Genomic DNA, 23,320 nt, shown 5'->3' on the forward strand with positions numbered 1-23,320 from the left:
TGTGGTTTGTAGTTGGGCTGAAGGTTCGTATTCATCCTCTCTGCCAGTCTTTAAAACTCAGTATTACTAACTATTGCCACTAGATGGCGGTCTTTACCAAGAACTGTAAGAGCTATGCCAGCTGGTGGCAATTTACAAGTTTGAAAGCCTACCTTTTACAGAAGTTAAGTATATATGTGGCCATTTAGTAGACTTACTCATACAAAGCTTCTATCTAGGATCCCATTTTTTAACCCCCACTTTGGAAAAAGTCAATAAATGTTTAAAAATATAATGTGCTTTCCGGCGCCTGGGTGGCTCAGTCAGTTAAGCATCTGACTCTTGATTTTGGCTCAGGTCATGATCTCAAGGTCTTGATCAGCCCTGCTTTGGGCTCTGTGCTCAGCCCAGAATCTGCTTGAGATTCTCTCTCTTCCTCTCCCTCTGTCCCTCCCCCAGCTCGCCCACTAAATAAATAAATAAATGAATGAATGAATGAATATCTTTTAAAAATGTAATGTGGTTTTGGGCGCCTGGGTGGCTCAGTCGTTAAGCGTCTGTCTTCGGCTCAGGTCATGATCCCAGGGTCCTGGGATCCAGCCCAGCATCGGGCTCCCTGCTCAGAGGGAGGCCTGCTTCTCCCTCTCCCACTCCCCCGGCTTGTGTTCCTGCTCTCGCTGTGTCTCTCTCAGTCAAATAAATAAATAAAATCTTTAAAAAAAAAAAAATGTAATGTGGTTTTTAAAACATAGAACAACTGTGTTTCAAGTTGAAGTTTTTTGTTTTTTTCTTTTTTTGTTGAAATATATTTGACCTATAACTGTGTCAAGATATCAACATGTTAATTTGCTGTATTCATATAATATGTTTGTAGCAATAATTAGCACCTCTATCATGTTACATATTTGTCATTTCTTTTTAGTAATTGGAATAATTAAGTTCTAGTCTCTTAGCAAATTTGATGATAAAACAATAGAGTTGTTTATATTCACTGTACTGTGCATTAGATCTCTAGGACTCATTTACTATTCAGTGCAAGTTTGTTGCCTTAAACAACATCTGAAAATTTTCTTAAAGAAATAGGGAGTTTTGGGGCGCCTGGGTGGCTCATTCGGTTAAGCATCCTGACTTTGGCTCCAATCATGATCCCAGGATCCTGGGATTGAGTCCCGCATTTGTTTTGCATCTTTTCTCCAGGTGATAAAAATATTTTTAAGTTAAAATATAATCTATTGAGGGCCACCTGGGTGGCTCAGTTGGTTAAGCATCTGACTTTTGGTTTCAGCTCAGGTCATGATCTCATGGGTTGCAGGATCAAGCCCCTTGTGGAGCTACTCCCTGACCACCCCCCAACCCTTGCGCTCAACGGGGAGTCTGCTTGAAGATTCTCTCTCTCTGCCCCTCCCCACACGAGTGCTCTTGTGCACATGCTCACTCGATCTCTAAGTAAATAAATCTTTTAAAATCTATTATAGAATTTATTATGTGCTACAATTTTTCCTCTGGTCATCAATGAGATTGTTTCTTCCCCTCAGATGCCCTCTTATTTATTAATATTTAACAACTTATTATTTGATTAGTAGAAAAAATTGAGCACCTTGTTTGAAGGAGGATTGGTTGGTTGATAGTTTTTCAGTAAACTTTTTATTGAAGTATAACATAGCTAAAGAAAAGTACACAGATCATAAGCATATAGTTTGATTAATTTTCACAAAGTGAAATGAGTGTGTTTTTGTGCAATTGCAGATTTTATGTTTTTAAAATTAATTTGCTATTTGTTTGGTTACACCCAAGTAATCAGCACCTAGATCAAGAATTAGGACACTACCAGCCACTCAGAAGCCTATCTGTGCTCCTTCCTGGTGGTCACTTCCCTGCAATGGTGACCATTATCCTGACTTCTAATACCATACATGACTTTTGCCTCTATTTGAAGCTTATATGAATCTTCTTGCTTCTGTTGCTTCCCATGGTGTTTGTGAGACTTATCATGTTGTTTTCATTGCTGCATATCACAACTTTTTATTCATTCTACTATTAATGGACATTGGTCTTATTTCCAGTTTGGAACTATTATGAATACTGCTTCTTTGAAGTTCATAAATATACCTTGGATCAAAGTATGTATGCATTTCTTGGGGTGAGTATATACCTAGAATAGGTGGGATTGCTGCGTCATGTGATTTGCATATGTTCAGCTTTGGTAAATACTGCCAGTTTTCTGAAATGGTTGTACCAATCTACACTCCCACCAGCAAGACATGAGTTCCATTGTTCTATTTCCTCCCCAGTATTTGGTATTGTCAGTCTTTTTATATTGTAGCCTTTCTGATGGATAAGTAGTGATTGATATCTTACTGTGGTTTTATTTTTTTTTAAAGATTTTATTTATTTGAGAGAGAGAGAATGAGAGAGAGAGAGCATGAAAGGGGGAAGGGTCAGAGGGAGAAGCAAGCTCCCTGCCAAGCAGGGAGCCTGATGAGGGACTGATCCTGGGACTCCAGGATCATGACCTGAGCTGAAGGCAGTCGCTCAACCCAGGAGCCCCTCACTGCGGTTTTAAATTGTGTTTCCGTGAAGACTAATGAAATTGTTTATATGCCTATTAAGAATGTTCCAGGCTTTTGTTCACTTTCTTATCATCTTCTGTATCATTTTTAAAATTAATTTATAGGACTTCTTTATATATCTGAGGCTTTTCAAGTCAGTGGTCAGACATAAATATACTCTATCTTTTCCCACTCTGGGGCTTGACCTTTTTATTCTCTTAAAGGTATTTACCAACTTTTTTCCTATGTTAGCACATTCTTTGGGCCCTCTTTTTAAAACTTTGCTTATTCCAGGAGTGCCTGGGTGGCTCAGTTGGTTGAGTGCCTGACTCTTGATTTCAGCTCAGGTCATGATCTCGGGGTCTTGGGATCAAGCCCCACATTGGGCTCTGCACTCAGCATGGAATCTGCTTGAGATTCTCTCTCTCCCTCTCTCTCTGCCCCTCACCCCACTCATGCACTCTCTAAATTAAATAAATTAAATAAATTAATAAATAAATAAATAATTTTTAAAAAACTTTGTTTGAATTTCATGAATGTATTACTCTATGCTTTCTTCTTAAAGTTTTATTATTTAACTATTTATATTTAAATCTAATGCATCTGCAATTGTTTTTTGTGTGAGGTATGAGGCAAGAGCAAAAACTCATTTTATTTTTGTTAACACCAACACCATTTATTAAAAAGACCATCATGGGGCACCTGGCTGGCTGAGTTGGTAGAGCATGTGACTTGATCTCAGGGTTATAAGTTCGAGCTCCACTTTGGGTGTAGAGATCACTTAAAAATAATAAAAAATCTTTTGGAGTACCTGACTGGCTCTGTTGGAGGAGTGTGCAACTCTTGATCTTAGGGTCATGAGTTCAAGTCCCGCATGGGGTGTAGAGCTTACTTAAATAAATAAAAAACCTTAAAAATAATAATAATGGGGCACCTGAGTGACTCAGACGGTTAAACGTCTGCCTTCAGCTCAGGTCATGATCCCAGGGGCCTGGGATGGAGCCCCATATCAGGCTCCCTGCTCAGCGGGAAGTCTGCTTCTCTCCTTCTCCCTCTCCCTCTGTGTGTGCTCTCTCTCTCTGTATCTCTCACTCTCTCCCAAATAAATAAATACAATCTTTAAATAATAATAATAATAATAAATCTTCTAAAAAATAAATTAAAAGACCATCATTCCACTACTGTACTGCAGTTTTTTATCTTTGTCATAAATGAGGTAACTATTTGTGGGTTTCTTTCTGGAATTTTTGTTTTCTTTCATTGGTCTATTTGTCTTTCCCTGGCTCTTCATTATTATAACAACATAACAAGTCTTGACAACTGGTATTCCAAATCACCAGCCTTGTTCTTCTTCAAGATTATAGTATTGACTATTCTTGGTCCTTTGCATTTGCAGATAAATTTTTGATTCAACTTATCAATTTCTGGGCGCCTGGGTGGCTCAGTTGGTTAAGCGACTGCCTTCGGCTCAGGTCATGATCCTGGAGTCCCGGGATCAAGTCCCGCATTGGGCTCCCTGCTCGGCAGGGAGTCTGCTTCTCCCTCTCCCGCTCCCCCCTCTTGTGCTCTTTCTCTCTCTCACTCTCTCTCTCAAATAAATAAATAAAATCTTTAAAAAAAAAACTTATCAATTTCTATGGGGCAATAAAAACAACTGCTAGGATTGCTATTAGAATTGAATTAAATCAGTAAGTTAATTCGGGAAAAATTGATACCTGTGGTAGCTTTATAATGTGTCAATTTAGGCAGGCAAAACTACATCTTCCAGAATTCCCTTCCCTGATGGTTTTTTGTTAGAGTGGGCCACAAGAGACTTTTTTGGGGGGGGTGGCGGGCATGAGATTTGAAGGGCAGAAGTAATGCAGCAGTCATAATTTTTATGTTTAGAATTCTGGAGCAGGCACTGTTACAGCTCGTGCACGTTGTCACTTACCTCATGGCTCACCTTGTTGTGGTAACAGCAGTGGCGCCTGCAATTTTTCCAACTTCCTGCGAGTGCTCTTCCAGCTTCTCTGACTTCTATTAATTTGGTCATCTTTAATTTATCTCAACAATTATTTGTAGTCTTTTGGTGTGATGGTCTTGCCCACCTTTTTTATATTTATTACTAGATATTTGATGTTTTTGATGCAATTGTAGATTTTATCTTTTTAAATTTTATTTGCTATTGTTTGTGGCTGGTAGATAAAAAAACAAATTGATTTTTACATTGTGACCATGTATCCTACAACCTTGCTTAAATTTAGTTTTAATAGTTCATGAACACTTTTGGATTTTCTACATACACAATCATGTCATCTGAGATTAATCTGTTTCCTTCTTCTTCCTTTTCTTGCCTTTTTTGGACTGTCTGGGACCTCCAGGACAGTGTTGAGTAGAAGTGATGATAAAAGGTAACCTGTGGAGGCACCTGGGTGGCTTGGTTGGTTAAGCATCTGTCTTCAGCTCAGGTCATGATCTCAGGGTCCTGGGATCAGCCCTGCATCACGCTCCCTGTTCAGCGGGGAGTCTGCTTCTCCCTCTGCCCCTCCCTCTGCTTGGTAAACAAGGTAAACTTGTTTCATTGCCCATCTCAAGGGGGTGTTTTTAAATAACTTACTCTTACGTATTATGTTTTCTCCAGGTTTTTTGTAGATATTCCTTATCAGTTAAAAGAAATTCCTTCTAGGGACGCCTGGGTGGCTCAGTCGCTTAACTATCTGCCTTCAGCTCAAGTCATGATCCCAGGATCCTGGGCTGGAGTCCCACATTGGGCTCCTTGCTCAGCAGGGAAACTGCTTCTCCCTCTGCCTGCCACTCCCCCTGCTTGTGCTCTCTCTCTCTGACAAATAAATAAATAAATAACCTTAAAAAAAAAAAAAAAAGAAGTTCCTTTTACTCTAAATTTGCTAGGAGTTTTTATCATCAATGATTTTTGCATGATCAAATGCTTTTTCTGCATCTACTGAGATGATCATGCATTTCCTCTTTTTTCCATTAATATGGTGAGTTACACTGATTAATTTTCAAATGCCAAACCAACCTCAATTTGGTCGTGATATATCATTCTCTTTATACATTGATGGATTTAATTTGCTAATATTTTGTTTAGGATTTCTGCATATCTCCTGTTGTAAGAGATTGTAATGAAAATCATTTCATTTCTTAACGTCCTTTTCAAGCTTTGGTACCAGAGGTTATGCTAACCTCTTAAAATGAGTTGGAAGTGCTTCATATTTTTCTATTCTCTGGAGGAACTGTATAAAAGTAATGTTATTTCTTCCTGAAATATTTGTAAGAATTCACCCATAAGGCCATGTGGGCCTGAAAACATCTTTATGGGAAAGTTTTTAATTACAGAATCAACTTATTTAGTAGATATGGGACTATACAATCTATGTTGTATATATCATCTTATTTTTTTTAATGTCATATGATCTGTAGAAATGGCCTCTTTTTATTCCTGCTTTGGAATTTTGTGCTTTCTTTCTCTTTTTTCCTTGATTTACCTTGCCACAGGTCTCTCAAATTTACTAGTCTTTTCAAAGACCCAACTTTTGGTTCTGTTGGTTTTCTCTATTGTGCATTTGTTTTCTATTTAATTAATTTCTGCTCATATCTTTAATTACTTCTTTTTTTTTTTAAGATTTTATTTATTTATTTGACAGAGACAGAGATAGCGAGAGCAGGAACACAAGCAGTGGGAGCGGGAGAGGGAGAAGCAGGTTTCCCTTCGAGGAGGGAGCCCGATGTGGGACTCGATCCCAGGACCCTGGGATCATGACCTGAGCCGAAGGCAGATGCCTAACGACTGAACCACCCAGGCACCCTCTTTAATTACTTCTTCCTACTTTTATAGATGTATTTGCTGTTGTTTTTCTAAATTTTCAAAGTGACTATTTAGATACTTCATTTTCAGTCTTTCTTCTTTTCCAATATATGAATTTATTTTATTTTTTTATTATTTTCAGTTAGCCAGCATATAGTACATCATTAGTTTTTGATGTAGTGTTCAGTGATTCATTAGTTGCATATAACACCCAGTGCTCATCACATCATGTGCCCTCCTTAATACCCATCACCTGGTTACCCCTTCCCTCCACCCCTTTTCCTTCTGTAGCCCTCAGTTTGTTTCCCAGAGTCCAGAGTCTCTCATGGTTTGTCTCCCTCTCTGATTTCTTCCCATTCAGTTTTCCCTCCCTTCCCCTCTGGTCGTCTGCGCTATTCCTTATATTCCACATATGAGTGAAACCATATGATAATTGTCTTCTCTGCTTGACTTATTTCACTTAGCATAATCCCCTCCGGTTCCATCCATGTCAACGCAAATGATAGGTATTCATCCTTTCTGATGGCTGAGTAATATTCCATTGTATATATGAACCACATCTTCTTTATCCATTCTTCTGTTGAAGGACATCTTGGCTCCTTCCCCAATAGATGCATTTAAAGCTATAAATTTCCCTGTATCTTTTTGGAGGAACACAAGTTAACCCATGACACAGCCTTAAATTAATTGTTATTTTTACTACTTCCCTGACAATGCTAGGACTTTAGAACACTTTAACTCCATTTACCACCTCCTGCCTTTTGTGTTATTGTTATTGTACATTAATTCTATATATTTTAAATTGCAAAGAACATTACTGCTATTTTATATAGTCAAAATCCATTTATATTTACACATATATTTAGCTTTTTCATTGCCCTTCATTTGTTTTCTGCATTTTATTTTTCCATCTTGAAGCATTTGCTTTGCCTTTTGCTCTTAGTCTGCTGGGACTTAAATTACATGTATGTCAGACCCGTTCACTATGTCCCATTTGTCTCTGCTGAGATTCTCTTAATCTATTTTCTCCCTTTTTTCTATTTTCTTGACTATCCTCGTCATAGTTATATTTTAAAAATTGGCTGATATCTATAATTCTAAATCACCTGTCTGATTTTTCTCTTGTGTTCATGGTCATTTTGTCTTATTTCTTGGTATGCCTGATATTTTTGATTGATAGTCAGGTATTGTATTGAAAAACCATAGAGGCTCTGGATCATGAGGGAATTTCCAGGGAGGGTTCATCATTTCCTCTGCTAGGTAGGTAGAGTTAAGGCAATCACCTTAATCTAATCGAGACTGACGACTCAAGGTTAGGCTGCAGTTTTACTATAGGCTTTTTCTACCTCTTCATTATTCCCACCCCAGAGTACAGGCTGCAGAGTTCCAACCAACAACTTGGGCAGTTCCCCACAGTCCCCCCTTCATGAACTATCTTGAACTCTAATCCTTAACTCCTTGGTAGACTTAGATGACCAAAAAACTCCACTCTGCTTTTCAGAAACTTTCTCCCTAGCTTCTTGCCCCCTATACTTTGTTACTTCAGGATTCAGCAAAATGGCTTGGAATAAACCTAATCAATGGGGCTCAGTTTTCTGCCCCTCCAGCCTCCAGTTTGTGTCTGTTTAGATCCACAGGACTACCAAAAGCTTTGATGGTTTCTCTGCCTTCCAGCAGCAACCCTTTCCCCCAAGACTCTTAGGGGTTTCCAGCCACATTCCTTGAGCCCATATTTGTGAAATTCCTCATGGAAAAACATGACTGCAGAATGTTAGTTCAGCTCTCCATGGTTTTCCCCTGTTCAGAATCTTGACCTCTCAAGTTCTAAGTTGCCTTTACAGCATCCCCATACCCAAGATTTTTTTTAATCCAACTTCTCTATTCTTTTTTTTTTTTTTTAAGATTTTATTTCTTTATCTGACAGAGAGATAGAGAGCATAAGCAGGCAGAGGGAGAGGGAGAAGCAGGCTCTCCACTGATCAGGGAGCCGGATGCGGGGCTTGATCCCAGGACCCCGGGATCATGACCTGAGCCAAAGGCAGCCGCTTGCTTAACTGACTGAACCACCCAAGTGCCCCTCTAGTTATTCTTAAAGGGTGCATTTTTCTGCCATAAGTTACTCTATTGTGCTAAAAGTAGAAGGTCTAACCACAGAGTTTCAGAGCTTCCCCTTCAGTAAAGCTATTGATTATGATTTGGGAAGTTAGACTGCTGAACAAGAGAGTTTATCTTTTTTTTTTTTTTTTTTTTGATCAGTATATGATGGTGTCTAAATCCCAACTGTAATTAGGTGTCTTATAACAAAATATATATTTAAATTATAGAACTTATCACTGGACACTTCTGTCTGTAAATTCATTTAGAAAAAGAAATATACAGGGGTGCCTGGGTGGCTCAGTCGTTAAGCGTCTGCCTTCGGCTCAGGTCATGATCCCAGAGTCCTGGGATCAAGCCCCACATCGGTCTCCCTGCTCCTCGGGAAGCCTGCTTCTCCCTCTCCCACTCCCCCTGCTTGTGTTCCCTCTCTCGTTGTGTCTCTCTCTGTCAAATAAATAAATAAAATCTTTGAGAAAAAAGAAGAAGAAATATACAAAATAAAAAACAAATCTTTCTCACAGTTCTGGATGCTGGGGCCGGCAGACTCACGTCTGATGAGAACCCTCTTTTTGGCTTGCAGATGGCCACCTTCTTGCTGGATCTTCACATGGTGGAAAGAGAGATCATCTTTCTCTGTTTCTTCTGAAGGCACTAATCCCATTATAAAATTCCACCCTCATGGCCTGATTACCTCCCAAAGGCCCCACATCCAAAAATCATTACACTGGGGTTTGGGGCTTCAACATACGAATTTTGGTGGGGACACAAACATTCAGTCCATAGCAGCCATGAATTGTGGTATATGATTAAATCAATTTTCTGTAGCTATATGTGATAGATGCTGCATTTGCCACCCAGATCCCTCTCCAGAAATGGAGGACTTATCCCCTCAGCCCCTGGAAGTGCTGCAGGAGGACAGCCCTCAGCTCTCAGCCTTGTTTGGGGATTGTTTTGCCTGAAGAAAACTGGCCCAATATCCTACCTCCTTCCAAAGGTAGCTCATATCGAGTGACTAATCAGTGCAGGACATATAAGCACCTGTTCCCCTGGCCCAAACTTGGGACAATTTTGAAGGGCTGTCCCAGATCCAGAGTTTGTCATCAGGTTGGTTGATTGGGACGGCATCTCAGTTCAACTTTCTCCCTCTACCCAATCCTGTTTCTTTTGCCCCCCTTCCCAAGACCACTCCCTATTAAATGTCCTGCACACTAATCTCCATCTCAGAGTCAGCTTCCCAAAGAACCCAAGTTATGACACAAACATTAATACAAGTACATGGTGTTAACCTTTGTTAACATATTTTTCCCTTTTGCTGACCTCTATTTTTCAAATTTTCAACAACAAACATTTGGGGGAAAGAACAAATATGAAAGGTTCTTTTTTTGTTTGTTTGTTTTTCTTTTTTTACAAAATAAGATGAGGATATATTTCTATCAGCTTTAGCAATAACAAAAAATGCCAAATTTTTGTCTTGAACATAAAATAGCTGAAAATACCATAGAAATTGAGAAGCCAAAATACCATCCCTATTTATCTAGAGAAATTCAAAGGAATACACAGATTAAAGTAAGTAGGCCAAATAAAAAATGCATTTTTATGAAGCCTGTGCATTTAGGTAGGTTTGAAGCTAGGAGGATTTTCTTTAGAATGCTCATTTGCATGTAAAGCACAAACTATGTTTCAGTTTAAATTCATGTCTTCCCTTTAATTTTTATGGGGAAGACAAGTGAGTCACAAACATTCTGTTGAAGGGAAATCTAGTCAGTTGCTTGAAAGAGCACAGCCCAAATAAAACAAGGACTGACTAGGTTGTAAAGAAATGACCTTATGATTTAAAAGAATTGCTGCTTTGACATGCTTATTTAAAGAAAAATACTGTTGGAAAATTTCCAGTTTCTATGTTCACCATCTCTCATGAGATCTGACATATGTTGAAGTTATGTTTTGATTTGACACAGCATGTTCAGTGATGGTTACTCACCTAGTACAAGACATGGAGAAGAAACCTTTGGACGCAGAGCAGAGGACACCTCCTTCCATTTTGTAGTGTATCCTGGTGTCATTTTCTGTGAATGTGGTCAGGTAGACTTGTTTTTGTTGTTGTTGGGCTTTCTTTTTTTTTTTTTTTCTTTTCTTTCTTTTTTTTTTTTTTTTTTTTGTCTCTTTTGGTGGGGTGGGGGTGAGCTAAAGCCATAGGAAGAAAAATGTGACGTATGTGTCCAGTATATACTGTTTTGTTTTTGTTTTGCAAGAAGAGTTGAACTATTTTTGGTAACAAGAGTAAATGGTGGAAAATGAAAAAAAAAGAAAAGAAAAATAAGAGGCATATAATCAGTTCCCATTAGGTAGTAAGTTAAATACCAAGCCACAGCTTCCTCACTAAATCATTTTGCAGTGCGGTCTCATTCCCAAGCTACTACAACATCACACTTGAGCCGAGATTGCTTAGTAACACTTTTTCATTCCCTCGCCACTTGTTCATTTGATCCATCTGCCCAGTCTACTATGATCTTGTGAGCTTTCAGTCCCACACATATCTGTGTTTGACAAGCATTTCTTTTTTTTTTTTCAAGATTTTATTTTATTTATTTGAGAGAGAGAGAGAGAGCACAAGAGGGGGTACGGTCAGAGGGAGAAGCAGACTCCCTGCTGAGCAGGGAGCCGGATGCGGGACTCGATCCCAGGACTCCGGGATCATGACCTGAGCAGAAGGCAGTCGCTTAACCAACTGAGCCACCCAGGCGTCCGACAAGCATTTCTTAACAACCATCAGTGGCTCAGTGTATTAATTGCCCAGGGCTGTGTACCATGAACTGGGTGGCTTATAATAACAGAAATTTATTCTTTTGTAAGTCTGGAAATCAAGGTGTCGACAGGGCCATGCTTTCTCCAAAACACTCTATGGAAGATCCTCCCATGCTTCTTCTAGCTATTGGTGATTGCCAGCAATCCTCACATGACATTTTCCCTATGTGTCTGTGTCTATGTGTCCTTTTCTTTCTTATAAGGACTCCAGTGGTTGTATTTAGGGTCCATCTTAATCCAATATAACCTCAACTTAATTACATTAACAAAGACCCTATTTCCAAATAAGGTCACATATTAAGGTTCAAATTAGACATGATTTTAGAGGAGATACCATTCAATTCAGTATAGTCTGCCTCTGGCTCCCCCAAACCCACATCCATCACATGTGCAAAACACATTTTACCCCATCTCAAAATCCCCCCAAATCTTAACCCATTACAGCATTAAATCTAAATATCATCAACAATCAATTTGCTAGCTATATGAAGAAAATAAAAGATATTGAAAACCTATCTTATGCCATACTCCAAAATCAAGGGCAGAAGGATTAAGGATGTAAGTGTAAGAAGCAACAATTTTCACTTTTAGAAGAAAATAAAAAATATGTTTTCCACCTTGGGGTAAGGGAAAATTCCTTAAACACACACAGAAACACAAAGTAGATGAAAATATTCATAATTCAACTATATTAAAGTTAAGACATCTTTTCATTGGGAAAGTAAGCAAGCAAACCATAATTGGGAGAAGATAGTTTCAACACTGATGAAGGATTAGTATCCAGAATATATAAAGAATGCCCATAAGTCAATAGTAACAGGTAAACACCCCAATAGAAAAATGGGCTAAAGGTATAAATAAGCATTTTACTGCAAAGGAAATACAAATAGACCATAAATATGTGAAAAGATACTCAACTTTATTTGCACTTTATATCATCTTAACCGTTTTTAAGTGTACAGTTCAGTAGTGGTAACTACATTCACATTGTCCTATCACCATTTATTAAAACTCCTTCTTTTCAGATGAGAGTTGCAGTGCCACTTCAAGCTTCCCTATATTCATGAGTCTATTTCTGGACTGTATTTCATTCCATTGATTGATTTAGATATTCCCCCTCCAATACATCTCTTTTTTTTTTTAAGATTTTATTTATTTATTTGAGAGAGAGAGTGAGAGAGAGAAAGAGCACAAGAGGGGGGAGCGGGAGAGGGAGAAGCAGACTCCCTGCTGAGCAGGGAGCCCGATGCGGGACTCGATCCAGGGACTCCAGGATCATGACCTGAGCCAAAGGCAGTCGCTTAACCAACTGAGCCACCCAGGCGCCCCCCCCCCCAATACATCTTAACACATCCTCTAGGACTATCATAGTACAACTTGGTAATAAGTTTTAAAATCGGGTAGGGCAAATCTCACACCTAATTCTTCCTTGCTTTTTTTTGAGATTTGGTCTCCCATATAAATTTTGGAATGTGTCCCGAGTTTAAATCCCATTGGGAATTTGATGAGACTTGCATTGAATTTATAGATCAATTTGGGAAGAATTGCTATGTTCAGGTTATCAAGTCCTCCCATCCTTGGATGTAGCATATCTCTGTTTATTTAGGTCTTATTTAATGAATTTCAATAAAATTTTGTTGTTTCCTTCATATAGGTCTTGCACATTCTAGTTTTATTGCAATCATAAGTGGGTTTTTTTTTTAAGTATGGCTTATCAAACTACTGTAAAAAGACATTTTTGAAGCACTTGTTGACTTTTTAATATTTTATTTATTTGACAGTGAGAGAGAGAGAACACAAGCAGGGGGAGTGGGAGAGGGAGAAGCAGGCTTCCCAAGGAGCAGGGAGCTGGAAGTGGGGCTTGATCCCAGGACCCTGGGATCATGACCTGAGCTGAAGGCAGACGCTTAACGACTGAGCCACCCAGGCGCCCTGCACTTGTAGACATTTTAAATGGACTGGATATTAGATGATATTAAGGTATTGATGTTAATTTGGTTAGGTTAATATGTTCAAATGGTATTCATTATGGTAAAAAAAACAACAAGATCTTTGATTATTAGAAACTTATACCTAAATATTTACTAGTAAAGTGACATGATACTTTGTTTAAAAGTTAATAAAAATCATTTTACATAGTTCATTTTATAAATAAGAGAAGAGATAAAAGAAGAATGGCAACATTGTGACAATTGTTGAAGCTGGGCAATGGTTACAGGGGAGTTCATTATACTATTCTCCTTATTTTTGTGTATGTTTGAAATTGTCCATAATAGACTTTAAAATATATTTTCTACTTATTTTTTGTTAAGGTATAGAAATGTATATACCAATTCTGTGGTATTTTATTATGGCAGCCCTAACAAACTAATACACTTCATATAAGTGGAATAATACAGTATTTGTCCTTTTTGCAACCAGCTTATTTCACTTAGCATATTGTCCTCAAGCTTCATCCATATCATACCATATAACAGGAATTCCTTCCTTTTTTAAAAGTGGAAAAATATTCTTTTTTTTAAGATTTTATTTATTTGAGAGAGAGAGCTCAAGCACAAGCTGGGGGGGGGAGGGGCAGAGGGAGAGGGAGAAGCAGGCTCCCTGCTCCTCAGGGAGCCTGACTCCTGACTTGGGGCTAGATTGAAGGACTCCAAGACCCCAGGATCATGATCTAAGCCGAAGGCAGAAACTTAACCAACTGAACCACCCAGGTGCCCCTAAAAGTGAAATAATACTCTATTGTATATGTATACCACATTTCGTTTATCCATTCATCTGCTTGTGGACATTTGAGTAGTTTCTGGCTATTGTGAATAATGCTGCTATGAACACAGCTGTGCAAATATCTCTTAGAGATCTTGCTTTCAGTTCTTCTGTATATATGCAAGAGGGATTACTGGATCATATGCTAGTCTGATTTTAAATTTCTTGAGGAAATGCCATAATGTTTTCCATGGTAGTCACACCATTTTATAGTCCACCAAAAGTGTGCAAGAATTCCAGAATTTCTCCACATCCTCACCAGCACTCATATTTTCTGTTCTTTTGACAGTAGTCATCCTAATGGATGTGCAGTAGTATCACATTGTGGTTTCGATTTGCATTTTCCTAATGATCATTCGGTATGTATAAAAATGCAGACTAAGACCTTTTTGAAATACCATTTACATCCACTATATTTATTGGAAAAATCAATCTGACAATACCAAGAATTGACAAGGACAGAGATTTAAAAAAAATACACACTGCTGGTGGGCATGTACATCATTAACAATCTCTTCAAAAAACAATTTGGCATTACCTTGTTAAGTGAACATTCATTTTCCCTCAGCAATTCTATTCCTAGGTAGTCCATTCCTGTGGTGCTTTTCAAACCCTGAGTCAACACTCATTTGTGAGTTCTGTAATCCATTTACTGAGAATCACAAATAGCATTTTTTAAGCACTGGGGATGTGAGTATTTAATTATTTCGTTAAACTTTTGTTCTATATATGTGAGTGTGTTTACTGGTTGAAGACACCAATTGCATTTCTGTCTCAAATAAATAAAATCTTTATAAAAAAATAAAATGATCATAATAACAAAACTTGGAAGCAAACCAAGTGGCCAGTAAAATTGTAAATTTGTGGTGTATTCATACAAAGCAACTCTATAAAGCAATGAAAATGAATTCATGAGACTTACAAACATCTCCTTAAGTGAAAAAAGACCACAAAGACTGACATTTTTATAAAGCTCCAAAACAAGTAAAACTGAACAATATGTTGTTGAGGGATACACACATGGGAAAAGATTAATAAGGGCAAATTAGTATACACAGAATAATAAAACTAGGAACACATTTGGCAAGTGGATGAAATGGGAAAGAAAAGCATAGATGCAATAGTATTGATGCTGTAGTTCCTACATGTATTCATGGATATTCATTTTATTAATATGCAATATAAATTACTAAATATATTATGATGTATATATAGTTATATAATTTATATATGTATAAAAATGTTCCTTCCTAAAAGTGTACATCCTCTATCTTCTTGCACAGTAGTGAGTCAACATTCCCAAACAGAAACTGAATTTCCTGAAAAACAGGTTAAGAAGTTAAAGACAACAAGGGGAAAAATGCTTGTCAGCATGCCAAAGGTCAACATGTATCATTTCATGTAAGCGTACCTTACTTTCAAGCAGTTTCCTGAGGCCAGGGCATGGAGTAGGGAATGGTAACAGCTAGATCACTACCTTAAGCGTGACAGTTAACTGTGCTTTCTTTCCTTCCTTTGATTGTGTATATATATATATATATATATATATATATATATATATATATATATATATATATATATATATATATATATATATATATATAGCAAATCATCAAACTTTGTCCGTGATGCGTATACCCAGTGTATCCACACCCCAACCAAGTCAGTACAATGATGATATCCTTATGGGCACATTAGTAACTTCTGAGCTAACGACTTGGGAAGAGTAATTAATCAGAGCCATCCCTCTCAATTATTAATTTAGAATTGGAACAAACTTTCATCGCTTTCCTAATTTTTAAATGAACTTGAGGCAGCTCATCCAAACCTCCCATTAAGTGGAAAGAAATTCATTTGTTTTCGAGATGTGACTCACAAGAAACAACAGAATAGCAGTTGCATGGGGAAGGGAAGAGACAGTAAAGAAAACGGAAAAGAAATCCGTCAGGAGAAAGGGATTGTGAAAGCTGAAAAATGGAAAACTTCCACACTAAGAATTCCAAAATAATATGCAAGATTGGCGGGGGGGGGGGGGACTTTCAAGGGCTCTTTTCAGTGTAATAACAATAAGGAAATTCAGCTCAGGAAATCCATGCCTTAAGAAAAGACAACTAAAACCATCCGACTTCAGCAAAACCCACTGCAAAGATGGCGGTGGGACGAAGCCCCTCTCCTCCCGCGGCCAAAGGTTCTCGCCTCGCATTTCCCACAAGCCCCTCCGCAAGGCCCCCGCTTGCCGAAACCTGCCGGGCCGGTCTCCCCCCACTGCGCACGCGCCGCACCACGTCACGTGCCCTCCCAGGGCTCAGCGGAGCTGGCAGGAGGGGCCTTGCCAGCTTCCGCCGCCGCGTCGCTTCGGGGCTCGAACGGCGGGTTCGCGCTGCCTCCGCCGCGGAGGGGTAGCCCGGGGTCGCGGGGCCGAGCGAGGGGCGCGCGGCGGCGCGGCCATGGGACTGCGCAGACCCCGGTGACAGCAGGGAGCCCAGCGGCCCGGGCCCTGAGCACGTCTCCTCCGGGGGGCCTCGCCCTCTTGCTCGCAGGGCCGGGGCTCCTACTGCCGTTGCTGGCGCTGCTGCTGGCGGCGGCGGCGGCCAGGATCATGTCGGGCCGCCGCTGCGCCGGCGGGGGCGCGGCCTGCGCGGGCGCGGCGGCCGAGGCCGTGGAGCCAGCCGCCCGCGAGCTGTTCGAAGCGTGCCGCAACGGGGACGTGGAGCGAGTCAAGAGGCTAGTGACCCCCGAGAAAGTGAACAGCCGCGACACGGCAGGCAGGAAATCCACCCCGCTCCACTTTGCCGCAGGTAACTGGGACCGACGTCGCCTGGCCTCGCCCTACACCCCACCTGCCCACCCTGGCTCTCAGGCCTGAAACCAAACACTGTGCTCCTCTGCCGCCAGCTGTTCCCCCCTAGGACTCCGGTGCTGGTCGTCTCGTTCTCATCGATTGGGGACCGAGGCGAGGACATAGGGCTAGGGGGCGAGCGTGCCCCACTCACTGGAATTTTTTTTTTTTTTTTTTTTTGCTTTGTTTTATATCAACAATACCTGTACCAACTTCCGGTCTTGCTACTCCAAGAGCCTTACATACACAAGAAAGAGTAGGGGACGCAGTACACCTTGTGGTTTGAAAGGCCAGTTATCTCCACGATTTATCGTTCTTGCAAGTTCCATGATAACTTTATCAATCCTTTGGATTAGGGTCTTAAAGGCCTTTGTAAAATACAAGGATGTAATTTAGGAGGAGTAGCTTAATTAGCCATTGACACATTAGTGTTAATGGGTTTATCAGGGTAGTCATTAGCAAGTTTCTGGAGAGGCTAGAACTGGAAATAGTCTAGTTTGGGTGAACTGAGATCTGACTTAGGGTGGGTGGGGGCGGGTCGTGGCTGCCACATACACACAAGTTGGGGTGAAAAGTGGTAGGATGAGAGGAAAAGATGGTGGAGGTACTTTAGGTTGGATCTAGAATTGAAATTGGGACGAACCTCGCCTCATTCTGAGAGATCGTTTGAATTACATTTCCTTTAATATTTACTAGGTTGACTTTATGATATAAAGGTATTTAGTTTAATTGAAGAATTTAAAAGAACTAGGAATGAAATAGTTTATTTCCATAAAGCATTTATACCTTTCACTTGGAGAAAAGATCATGACTATATTCTCAGGTGAGCTATGCATGATTGAAAATGGGAGTAGGTTCTCATACTTAACGATAATCATGGTTTTTTATTTTGTTTTACATGATTGTTTAATTTTTTGAAAAAGCAGAAGGATACGTTTTAAAATGTTCCCTCCTTTTGGAGTAGAAATGATGAGCAGAGAAAGAGTGTAAGAAAAATTTCCATGTTCACAGACATTGCCTTTACTTGATTTGTTTGCTTTAACTTGTCCCTGTTTTAAAATCTAAATCCTACTAGAAGGTATGCTTTCTTTATCAGTTCCAACTTTGTTGGGTTCCTATTTGGGGAGCCTTTTTAAGAGGAAGGTTTGGTGGGAGAACTAGAAACAGCCTGTGGGCAGCAGAAAGGGAAAGGAGAAAAATACTGAAGTCAGATCTCACCTGTTTGCCATTTTGCCTAAAATTTTAGTGATCAGTGCTATCTTTTGTCAGCTAATTTGGATTGTCCTGTTTGGCCATGTAGTCAACATTTAAACAACCGATTTGGCAAATTGTCGTAACCAACTGATAAGTAATCCAAAGGGTAGTGTTACTTAGATTCTGTTCACTTGATCTGTGGGATAAAAATAGCCAAGCAAGATCTTAGTTGCTACCTTTCAAGAATTTGGTGTATTAATGAGTTCATATCTGAAAATAGTAATATTTAGAGGTTATGGGATTAGCTTCTTATTGACCTTGTTCCTCCTCCACCATCCCACTCTCAGTTCTTTCCCAACATTTCAAAGTACTTTTTTTACATGGATTTCATGTGGCTGTGACTGAAATGGAAAATTTGTTTTTGGAACCAGCCTGTCTCACTGTTTATCCAAATTATCTGGTAAGAGGTTATACAACTGAGAATTTAAGGTGTAAAAGGAGAGTAAGAAAATAAAAGTTGCTAATGGTGTACATTAAACCAGAGCATTAAAAGCCCTGCATTTAAACCCAGGCATATAAGAAACTTTTTAAAAAATTAGCTTTGTAAATTCAATCTGAGTTATTAATTAATGAGAGAACCTATTTTAATTTTTAAATAAATGTATCCAGCTGCATTTTCTCTTATACGTGGAAAATAAATTTTATAATCTCTTGTAGACAGTGAGCTGTCACTCATGTTGGTGTGCATATAAACATGCCATTGGAAGCTCAGTGTAGGTGTGGGGACTGTGGAACTGCTTGATGAAGCAGTTCCTGGTGTTTGTACATCGTAGGGTAAGCTGTGGAGGGAAATTCTTTTTTTTTTTTTTTTAACCAATTAAAGTTTGGCAGTTTTATGGGGACAGGACACATTTTTGTCTTTCTGTTTTGATTTCCAAGGAATAGGAATGAGATCTGTGCAGACTAAGGAAATGAATCATGATAGAACAGTTTAGGAAAATTTGGTTTGTCTTCTGATCTAAAATATTTAGTTAAATTAAAAGAAGGGACGCCTGGGTGGCTTAGTCGTTAAGTGTCGGCTAAGTGTCTGCCTTCGGCTCAGGTCATGGTCCCCTGGGATCGAGCTCCCTGCTCAGCAGGAAGCCTGCTTCTCCCTCTCACACTCCCCCTGCCTGTGTTCCCTCTCTAGCTGTCTCTCTCTCTCTGTCAAATAAATAAATAAAATCTTTAAAAAAAAAAAAAAAGAATAGGCACTTGCTCCCAGTAGTTAACTCCCAAGGAGTTAAGTTCTGTTAATGAAAAATAATCAACATAAATAGGAACTTTTTTTCTATTGGGTGCTTTTTTACTCTTAAACTAGATTGCATTTCTTCTAGATAAATATGATTTAAGAAGCCATTTGGTTTGTTTGTTTTAAGATTTATTTATTTATTTTAGAGAGAGTGAGAGAGCTCAGGGTGGGGGGTGGCAGAGGGAGAGAAGGAATCTCAAGCAGGCTCTTCACTGAGCTTGGATTCCGATGTGGGGCTCAATCTCATGACCCTGAGATCATGACGTGAGCCAGAATCAAGAGTTGGACACTTAACGGACTGAGCTACCCAGGCGCCCCTTCAGAAAAATTGTTTCCTCTTCAGTCCCCCACCACACACAGAGGATATGAATGATTTTTTTTTGTAATACATCACAAAACCTGTAGAGGCAAGTTGATAGATAGGGAGGCTGCAAGTCTAATTTTGCCGAAAGCAATAGCATCTGAAATTCTTGACAGTATAATCCCCTAGAAAACAGCAGATTTCAGTATAGGAGCTTGGTTCTCTGAATTTATTTCTGAAAAATAAAGAAGAGAGACAAAAACTTTGGGAGAAAGTCATGTTGTTTGTCATAGCCGAAGAAAGAAATATGTAGCATTCTCTAGAATCTTAGAATGGGGTTGGGGGTGGTGATAGAATTCCATGGCTTCGGTCTTTGGGGTGTGCAGAGAGGTATCACTCAGTAGAGAAATGTGTAAAACATTTATTAGGTTTAAGGAATTCACATGTAGAGATGATGGAAAGAGATGAGGTACATAATTTATATGTTATTAGACAATGACAAGTTGAAAAGAGCTTGTATTGTAGAGTTCTAGCTAAGCAAGGTAACACTTGTTTTGTATTTATATGCTACTCAGCTATCTACATTGGACTAAACCTGAATTTCAACTATTATATTCAGTTTTGTGTGAATTGCATGTAAAAGGGTTTTGGGGGGGTTGGTGTCTGTTTTTGTTTTTGTTTTTGTTTTAAAGATTTATTTATTTGAGAGGGAGATGGAAAGCGTGCTAGCAGAGGGGAGGGGCAGAGGGGGAGAGAGACAGAATCTCAAGCAGACTCCCCACTGGGTGCAGGGCTTGATCCCATGACCCTGCACTGAAAGGAATAGTCCAGCCGCCCAACCAGCTGAGCCACCCAGGCGCCCCTGGTTTTGTTTTTTATTCAGAGGAGGGAAGTGGAATTAGAGCATCTGGAATTTAGTATAAAAGCAACAGATAGAAAACTAGAGTCACTTTAGAGATGAAAGAAGACTACGGTTAGACAATGTGACTGTCTTCACATATGTAGAAGACAAGTATAAAAGTGAAGTGGATATTGGATATGAGTTGTGTGGCTTGGGCAATCAAAACCAGCGCCAGTAGGTGAAAGGTTACAAGGAGTCAGACTGCCTTTAATAATCTGTTCGACTGTGGAATCGGCTGGAAGTGTCCAAACAATGGTTGGAACATTGGCATCTTTCAGAGATGTTGTAGAAAGAGTGGGCAGTTGGACCAAATGGTCAGAATCTGGACTGGAATAAGAAAGTGGAATGTTTACCCCAAATGAATGTTCTAGCAAGTCAGCTACTGAAGATATAATAGCCTTTGTGATTGCCATTCATATCCTTTCCCAAAATGGTGCTGTTGAAGACCTCCAAAAACATCTCAATAGCATTTCCTAATTTTGGCTATAGGCCAAAGCCATAATTATAGGAGATGCACAAAATGGACCCATATTCCTTACCTAGGACTAGAATTATAGATTGTTTCCAGGATTTGTTTTTGTTGTGGGAAATGATTAAACCCCACATCAGTAAAAAACCCCAATATCGGGACGCCTGGGTGGCTCAGTCGGTTAAGCGTCTGCCTTCGGCTCAGGTCATGATCCCAGGGTCCTGGGATCGAGTCCCGCATCAGGCTCCCTGCTCCGCGGGGAGCCTGCTTCTCCCTCTGCCTCTGCCTCTCTGTCTCTCATGAATAAATAAATAAAATCTTAAAAAAAAAAAAAAAAAAAAAAACCCAATATCAAGTAAAGACCAGTCTAAGAATTCAGAATCTTTCTTGACTTACCAGATCTCCCAGTATATTACCAAGACTTGAGCTATACCTCTTTCTTCAGATCTTGTTGGACTTAGAGATTGACTTCAGTAATAACTAGTTTGGAGTATTTGTTTCAGTACTCCCCCATTCAAATTGTCAGGATTTGAACAACCCAGAGGCTATGGCACTCTTTTCTTTTCTTTTTTTTTTTTTTTAAAGATTTTATTTATTTATTCATGAGAGGCAGAGAGAGAAGCAGGCTCCCAAGGAGCAGGGAGCCCGATGCAGGACTCGATCCCAGGACCCTGGGATCATGACCTGAGCCGAAGGCAGACGCTTAACCATCTGAGCCACCCAGGTGCCCTATGGCACTCTTTTCCAGGTTTCTCCTAGTCTGACCAGAGAGGTAGTGTATCTGTCCCAGGTTGAGCTGAGCAAAACCTTATTCCTTGTATTCCTCATTCTAAAGAAATATGTATGGAAAATACCTTTTCTGGATCTTGGTAAACTAAAGTTAATAGTGAGTGAGAGGTTTAAAATGGCATCCCTCAGAAAAATCTGGTAAGAGTCCTGGCTGTCTAAGTCAAAGCTGAAGGCTTCTTGATTATACATTCCCAACTCCCAGACCACAAGAGCCTTCTCTGTCTCATGGTGTTTGTTGACGTTTTCTGTTTTAGAGCTTTTCCTTCTGACAAAACCCTGTGTGACCAGCCTGAGCATCACTATCATTTCATATCGGACGGGTTATATCAATGGCCCATTCCACATTTGGACTGTAAAAAAAGGGGAGGTGGTGGCCCTCGGTGAAACTTCCTAAGAGGGGTTTTTCTGTTGTGACTTCCACTGCTCTTTGGAAGCCATTCAGATTAAATCATGTTTTAGTATAGTAGCAAAATAAGATGTTGTTAACAATAGTCATGGTTGGCAATAGTCCTGAAACTGATGACACCGAGATAGTAGTGAAATTTGGCAAGAAAAAAATTGAATAGACTCCTTAATGATCACAAATCATCAACTGCATATTCTCTTGTGAGGGCCATTTGCTTACTCTTCCAACAAAGTATTAGACAGTGTACTAAACAAATGTTTATCAAGTCCTGCTATATGCCAGGTACTGGCCTTGGCCAGTAAACAGAAATGAACAGGACGGGCGCCTGGGTGGCTCAGTTGGTTAAGCGACTGCCTTCAGCTCAGGTCATGATCCTGGGGTCCCTGGATCGAGTCCCGCACCGGGCTCCCTGCTCAGCAGGGATCTGCTTCTCCCTCTGACCCTCCCCTCTCTCATGTGCTCTCTCTCTCTCTCATTCTCTCTCTCTCAAATAAATAAAATCTTTAAAAAGAAAAAAAAAGAAATGAACAGGACATAATACCTACCATTAAGTGACACAGTTTATTGATCAGCAAATTTACTTTCCAAATAAGCCTGTTTTGTTTTCCTGCCAGTGCTTTTTAGTGAATTCAAACTCAATGTATGATTTCATCAGTATTTTCAAATGTGGAGCAGTATTTGAAGATGAGTCCTGTTCCACAATTATAAAATAGACTGCAGTGTACCTGAGCAGCCATGACTACTAACTTTAGGCTTCTGATACCTTTGTAAAGAGATCCTTAGGATTTGGAGATTGGCATTAACTCTAAGGATATGCCTTCTCATGTTTTACCTGGCCATGATTGGAATATATCCTGCAAAGCTTTTTTTTTTTTTTTTTTTTAATTTTTTAGAGTACTTACCAGAAGACTTTGAGCTGTTTTTGAGCCCATTAGAATGAGGATTTCATCAAGGATTAGCCCTCAGAGCTTGAGAAGCATCTTAAATCTAAAGGTTTTGGGCGCCTGGGTGGCTCAGTTGGTTAAGTGTCTGCCTTCTGCTCAGGTCATGATCTCATGGTCCTGAGATCGAGCCCTGCATCTGGCTCCCTGCTCAGCAGGGAGTCTGCTTCTCCCTCTCTGTCTGTCCT

The 23,320-nt window shown here is 39.7% G+C and overlaps 1 protein-coding gene across 2 annotated transcripts in view; it reads left to right on the forward strand.

Annotated features, from left to right (window-relative positions):
• Window positions 1-16,340: 16,340 nt before the first annotated feature.
• TNKS2 (tankyrase 2) overlaps window positions 16,341-23,320 on the forward strand; it is a 68,345-nt gene continuing 61,365 nt past the window's right edge. Inside the window, exon 1 of one of the 2 annotated variants that reach the window (XM_064595017.1) lies at window positions 16,341-16,799. In XM_064595017.1, coding sequence (XP_064451087.1) covers window positions 16,601-16,799 — 199 coding nt within the window. In that variant the 5' untranslated portion in view covers window positions 16,341-16,600. The remainder of the gene's footprint in view (window positions 16,800-23,320) is intronic. The other variant, XM_045878411.3, reaches the window with a different exon arrangement.

Source organism: Mirounga angustirostris, unplaced genomic scaffold (assembly GCF_029215605.1).
Source record: "Mirounga angustirostris isolate CCGP_5_RB_7025 unplaced genomic scaffold, mMirAng1.0.hap1 SCAF_6, whole genome shotgun sequence".
In the NCBI taxonomy this organism is placed as follows: domain Eukaryota; kingdom Metazoa; phylum Chordata; class Mammalia; order Carnivora; family Phocidae; genus Mirounga; species Mirounga angustirostris.